The sequence below is a fragment of the Pteropus vampyrus genome, unplaced genomic scaffold (genome assembly GCF_000151845.1).
Source record: "Pteropus vampyrus isolate Shadow unplaced genomic scaffold, Pvam_2.0 Scaffold250, whole genome shotgun sequence".
In the NCBI taxonomy this organism is placed as follows: Eukaryota; Metazoa; Chordata; class Mammalia; order Chiroptera; family Pteropodidae; genus Pteropus; species Pteropus vampyrus.
In genome coordinates, this window is record NW_011889031.1 from 222,082 (window position 1) to 228,224 (window position 6,143).

At 58.1% G+C, this 6,143-nt stretch overlaps 1 protein-coding gene across 1 annotated transcript in view; it reads right to left on the bottom strand.

Moving 5' to 3' along the window:
- The window catches only part of MYH14 (myosin heavy chain 14), a gene marked incomplete at its 5' end in the record, with an annotated part of 74,578 nt that overhangs the window by 27,951 nt on the left and 40,484 nt on the right, over positions 1-6,143 (bottom strand). Inside the window, 4 exons of the mRNA XM_023520162.1 lie at positions 34-171; positions 1,463-1,669; positions 2,508-2,639; positions 4,460-4,568. Coding sequence (XP_023375930.1) covers positions 34-171; positions 1,463-1,669; positions 2,508-2,639; positions 4,460-4,568 — 586 coding nt within the window. The remainder of the gene's footprint in view (positions 1-33; positions 172-1,462; positions 1,670-2,507; positions 2,640-4,459; positions 4,569-6,143) is intronic.

Here is a 6,143-nt window from a genome sequence, read left to right on the forward strand (position 1 = left end):
CCCCCTGCTCCTGGGGGCTCGCCGGCCACGGACCTTGCTCAGCTTGGCGTTCTGATCCTCTAGAAGCAACAGGTCTTCCTCGAACTTCTTCAGCTTCGCCTCCGTCGTCACCTTCTCCAGCTGCAGCTTCTGCCGGGCCCCCTCCTCGGCCTCGAGGTGGGTCTCCAGCTCCTGGAGTAGGGAGGAGGGGGTGAGAACCCGGGCCGGGGGCCGGAGGGTGGGGGGAGAAGGGAACAGTGCCCAGGCTCCCGGGGCTAGTGGCTCAGGCGGGCCCACAAGGAGGATGGGACCCTCACTGGCCTTCCTGTTCCATTCGTGAGCTCAGCGGGCATCTGCTGAGTGCCCAGTGTGCGCCATGCACTGTTCCGGGCACTGAGGATAGATAAAAATCCTTGTCCTTGTGGAAACTACATTCTTGTATGTGCATGTGTGAATATTTTGATCGAGAAACATCAGAAATAAATATCATGCAGGTGGGCACTGTCCCCTATGGCGGGGACCAGGCACGTGGGGTGACTTTGGTGTGAAACCGGAAATCCAGATTCAATATTATGCACTGCCTTGACATCTGGTAAAATTGGGAGAACCTAAAGTGATGACAAGCCCAGGAGATGCCAGCTGCACGCCAGCCCTTGGGGGTAGTCAAACCAACTGACCCCATCTTCCTGCAGGAGTCAGGGGTCACCTTGACTTCTTGTCACTACAAAGCCTGCCTCCCGCAGCCACAGCTTGTTCACTCTATTCCCAAGTACACCCGTGTGGCGCTCCGTGGTGTGGTGTCCGCCTCCCTCACATCATGGCTCATAAACTGCCATCTGTCTCATCTGTCCAGGGTCGGGTGTGGTGTGTTAGGCCATCTCCGTAACCAAGGGGGACAGCATACCTTCCCCCACAACCATGGGGTAGAGAGGAGGTGATCGAAAATGGCTGTGACCGAAATGTGGCCAGTGTGACCAAGCAACCGAATTTCCCAGTTTATCTCATTCGTTTTAAATTTAAAATCAGATGGTTAATCACCGCAAAACTTTTGAGTACGTTTGGAACAACTCGGGTCCCTAAATCTACTTTTTCAACCGAAGAAGCTACGAAATACAAGTGCTTCAGAAGTTTTGCCGATGAAAACTTAGCATCTGAATCGAGACACGTCGCAAGTGTAAAATTTTGAAGGACACCTGGGAGGGAGCCTGCCCGTGATGTAGCAGCACAGAGCAGCCAGGAGGTGGAGCTGGAGAGCGGGAGACTACTTGGCTAGCACTTCAGCACCTGGATCCAGCCATGCCTGAAGCTCATGTATTCTAGAGTGTCCCGTTATCTGGATCCAAAAAGTATTCTTTTTTGTTTGTTTGTTTAGGCCACTTTGAGCTGAGTTTTCTGCAGATTCGTGGCCAAAAGGGACGTGGTTGGCAGAAGCGACAGCGGGCGGGGAGGGGCGGACAGGACGGTGGGGACGCGGGGACCAGACCTGGATGTGCTGCTGCAGCCTCTTCTTCTCGCTCTGCAGCTGACGGCTACACTCCTCCTCCTCACCCACACGGGCCTCCAGCTCCGCCACCACGAGCTCCAGCTCCTGCTTGCGGGCTGCCAGCCGCCCCCGGGTCTCCTCGGCCTCGGAGCACAGCTCAGCCTCTGCTCGCAATTGCTCTGCTAGGCGGGCACGCTCCTCTTCCAGCTAGGCGTGGGCGAGGAGGTTGGCGGTCAGTGCCCCCAGGACGACCCTCCGCCACCAGGTACCTCCTGCACCCCTCGGATTTGTTTTGCTCTTTGAGATGCAGCCTCCAAATCCGTTCCTCCCCCAGGTCCCCGTCTCAGAAGGACCCCACATCCCTCTGGTCACTGAGTCAGGCCACCGGGTACCATCTCCTCCCTCACCTTCTCCCAGCCTGTCAGTCCTCAACCCCATCCGTCCCTCCTGCCCCCTGACTGTCTCTGCTCTGTCCCCTCTTCTCTGTCCCTTTAGCCGCGACAGGCTCAGGCCTCGTCCTCTCCCAGTGGACTCTCTCCCCAGCCTTCAGTCCATCCTCCAGACAGCCCCAGAGAGGCCTTTCTACCATCTCACATTTCTTTAATGCTCCTAGACCTAGCAACTTAGCCAAAGGAAATAAATCAGAAAAAAAAAACAAACAGAAAGACGGGGTTTGCTTCAGCATTAAGATGCTAGACATACAAGAACAATGGGAAATGTACCGCCTGTAAACTGCAGCCCTGCCATATGGCAGAGCCTGACTACCCTGGTCCTGGAGACCAGCCCCTGAGCATCTTGGTTCGGCAGGAACCAGACCCCAACCGGATACCCGGGCCACGTCCCCAGGCCCCTGCCTCCTGTATATCTATCTGGCTCAACCACCCCACACAGCTCGGCCCTGTCGGGCCCCAGTAGCTTTGGCTCTGCTCTATCCTACCCCTTCTCCCTGCAGCCCCGCCCCAGGCCCATCAGGCTGAGCTGGAAGCCCCGCCCCTCTCAAGCACCACCCACAGCCACGCCCACACACCATAGCCACGCCCCTTACCTGTGCCAAGCGGCCCTGGAGCTCGCCCACCTCGCGGGCACTCTGCTGCTGGAGCTCCTGCACTTTCTGCAGCTCCTGGGCCCGCGCCTGCAGCACCTCATCCTGCCGTGTCACCTGCAGCAGTGGCTTCACCTAGGGGAAGGTCAAGGTGGCAGAATGGGCGGGAGGCCGCTTGGCCCAGGAGCTAAGAGCTCACACTCTGGGTGCATGCAGATCCCTGGGTTCCAAGGCCAGCTCCTCCACTGAACAGCAGAGTGACCTCAGGCAAGCGCATTAGCGTCCTCGTCTATAAAACGGGGACGCGAACGACCCCTACTGCACAGGGTTTTTGGAATGAGTGAGCGAGTTGATGCTTGTAAAGAGCCTAGGACAGTCGCGGGTATCTGGCAAGCAGCCCTAAATGTGTTCCCATTTTTGCTAAGCGAACCCTTCGCATACAAAAGACGCCGGCTGGGCTGCTGTGTGGCACCGTGCATCTCAATGTTCTTAGACTCAGGTCCGCTGTGAGAGATGCGCTTTGCACAGTACCACCCAGGCCGGCTGACAGGTGCCACACGCGCATCAGTAACAGAAATGGAAGTTTCCCCAAACCACCCCACCCCCACTACGTGGGGTACACCCTGAACATTTCTGTTCTATTGCTTGCTATTCGGTTTTTGCCTCTACTTGACTCTTCTCGAGTCTTTTTCTATTATGTTCTTTTCTACCCTAATTCATAGCATCTGTCACAGCTATAACCGTGATATTTATGTGTGGGATTCATTCAGTGATGCCTGTCAACTCCCCACACCCAGCCCCTGACCTAGGGTAGGCAAACTTTTTCTCTAAGGGCCAGCTAGGAAATATTCGAGGCTTTGCAGGCCATCCTGTCTCTGTTTTAATGACTCCGCTCAGTTGCCACAACACAAAAGCAACCCTAGACAATACGTGAACCAGCGGCCATTTACAAAATCAGGCATCTGGCCCGTGGGTTTGCCGACCCCTACCCTCCATCGTGGCTCCACGGGCACGGCTCTGTCTGTTTTTATGCCCCATCTGATCACGATCCCCTAAAAAGTCACTAGCACATAGTAGGTGCTCAGCTAACACTAGCTGCAGGCACGTAGGCTGACAGCTCAGACATTGTATTCAGAACGACACTGAACAGCTGTGTGTTTGCCTCTGAATCTCCATCCTCCTCAGGTGTTGAGGGAACACGCCATCCCCAAGCTCACAGGGGGCCGGCCGACCTGGCCCTGTCCCTCTGCTTCGGGTGGGCATGTGATGCCAGTCTGTCTGGGAGGGGGACACAGGATGTCAGATAATGGACACCACTGCTTGGGCCCTTGTGTGATAAAGGGTTAACGCGGGAGGCCTGGGTTGCCTGAAACCCTGCTCACTTCAAAGAAAGGACAGGCCCTGGCCTGGGTCTTGGGGACAGCCCCTAAAGCCCTGGAATGTCCTGCCTGTAACAGTGACCTCATTCAGCTGGGAGCTTCAGCCACGTGGCATCCACTTGACTCTGGAAGGGCTGCAGACTGTGTAAGTAAGGTGAACCACGTGGGCGGTCAGCCATGCCTATGAGGCCCACCTCCCAAAAAAACCCTGGACACTCAGGTGAGCTTCCCCCGCACGTTGCACATCGTTTCTGGAGGGTTAAGCGCTGTCTGCACGACTTCACTGGGAGAGGTCGAATCACAGCGAATCACTGAATCTGAGAGGGTCTTCGAGACCCTCAACTCAGCCCTGGACTCAGCTGCACCCTGCATCCTTCACCCACGTTGGCTCGAGTAGGATTTTTTTTTTTTTTTTTTTTTTTTTTGTCGCTTGCTACCTAAAGAATCCTGGCTAAGAAAGCTCGGGCTGATGGGTCCCATTTTACAGATGCAGGAAGTGGAGGCCCACACAGAAGTCACTCCGAGGCCCCGCCTCCTCGCTGCTGGGGGCCAGCTCATGTCCCCAGGTGTGCTCACCTTGATGAAGAGCCGCCACCACTGCCAGTGTCTCAGCTTGAGGTACGCGGCGCAGTTCCTCTGCATGACCCTCAGCGCGCTCTGCTGCTGCTGCCGCTTCTGGAAGGCTCTGCGAGCGGGAGGGGAGGCGGGCATGTGGGACCGGGGCGCTCGGCCCCTCCAGGCCCCGCCCCTTAGCGAGAGAGCGGAGCCGCCTTCGACCACCGCGGAACGCTACCGGGTCCAGGCATCGCTCTGTTATCAGTGTGTAGTTCCTCGGTCCTCCTGCCCTCCACTCTCTCTGCCTTGTCCCCTCTCCTCTGTCCCCACAGTCCCAGCCCCAATTCAGGCCTCGCCTTCATGCACCTGGACCCTCGCCCGGCCTCGAATCCATCCCCAACGTGCTTCCAAAGAGATCTTTCCACACCCACCCCTTTCTGCTCACGGCACTCTTGTGAGTCCCAGTGGGACCCCTGGACAAGGTCCCTGCCCCTCAGCCTGGTGTCTGGGAGCCAGTTCCGACAGGAAAAGAGAGCCTCCTGCAGGCGGCGGGGTTCCTGAGGCGAGCCAGCCCCTCTCATAGCGGGGCCTCCCGCGAGCTGTTCCTCCTCCCTGGAACACCCTCCCATCCTCCGTCTCCCTGGCCATCAGGGGTAACCCCGGGGGAGGGGGCGTCCTGGCCTGCAGGGCCTCCCGCTGTCCTTGTACGACCCTCATCAAAGCACACCTCGCCCTGGACTGTGACCCTTCACGCTGGCGTATGTCTCCCTTTCAGACTCGAGGCCCTTGGGGACCCGCCAGTGGGACGGCCATCTCGACCTGGTTTGCCTGGCACGTTTTCTGTGTCAGCTCTAAAAGTCATGCATCCCAGAAAAACTCCAGCCCCAGGCAGAGGGATGGTTGGTCACCCTACGGCAGAGTCTAGCTTTTCTCTGTGTCCGCAGCATCTCTCAGCACTGCTCCTGCCCAGAGGGACCTCGGGGAGCGGCGAAACAAGACCAGGCACCTAGTGGCTCCATCCCTCCCTCTGTCCCTCGGCCATTCTACCATCTTGGAGGCCCTGACATCTAGAGCCATCTAGCCAACCCCTCCCCACCCCAGCTCTAGTCGATGGGACCCCGGGAGACAGTGCGGCACCCCACCTGCGAGCCAGGTATCCCCGGGCAGCCGCCTGGAAGGACACGATGATGTCCGTGACCTTGAGGTCCCGCTCCTCCTCCAGCTGGGCCAGGACCCCCGCCCGGAAGAAGATCTTGCTCTGTCCCACACGGTAGAGGTTGGGGTCCAGTTCCAGGGCCTGGATCTGTGAGGGGTGGGGCAGTGGGTGGTGAGAACGAGGGGCGACGACAGGGGAGGCCCTGGCCCCTCGCTTGCGCACCGGGGACCCCGCACACTCACCATTTTCTCGCAGGCCTGCTTCCCGTCCATGAAGCCCTTGGGGATGGCATTGGGTGTCAGGAGCTCATACCTACAGTGGGCGGTGGTAGGGGGATGCGGACTTACAGCCAACTGTCACCACGGCTGGCACGGAGCTCAGAGGGCCAAACGGTGATGCCGATAACAAGAACAGTAAGAAAAACGAACGTTCGCTCACTGGCTGAGAGCCACAGAGCAGCCTTACAGCGTCGGTCCCACCGCCAGTAAAGCCCTGCTCCTTGCAAACGTCCCACGTGCTGACTGGCAGCGCTTTCCGATACTGCCACCA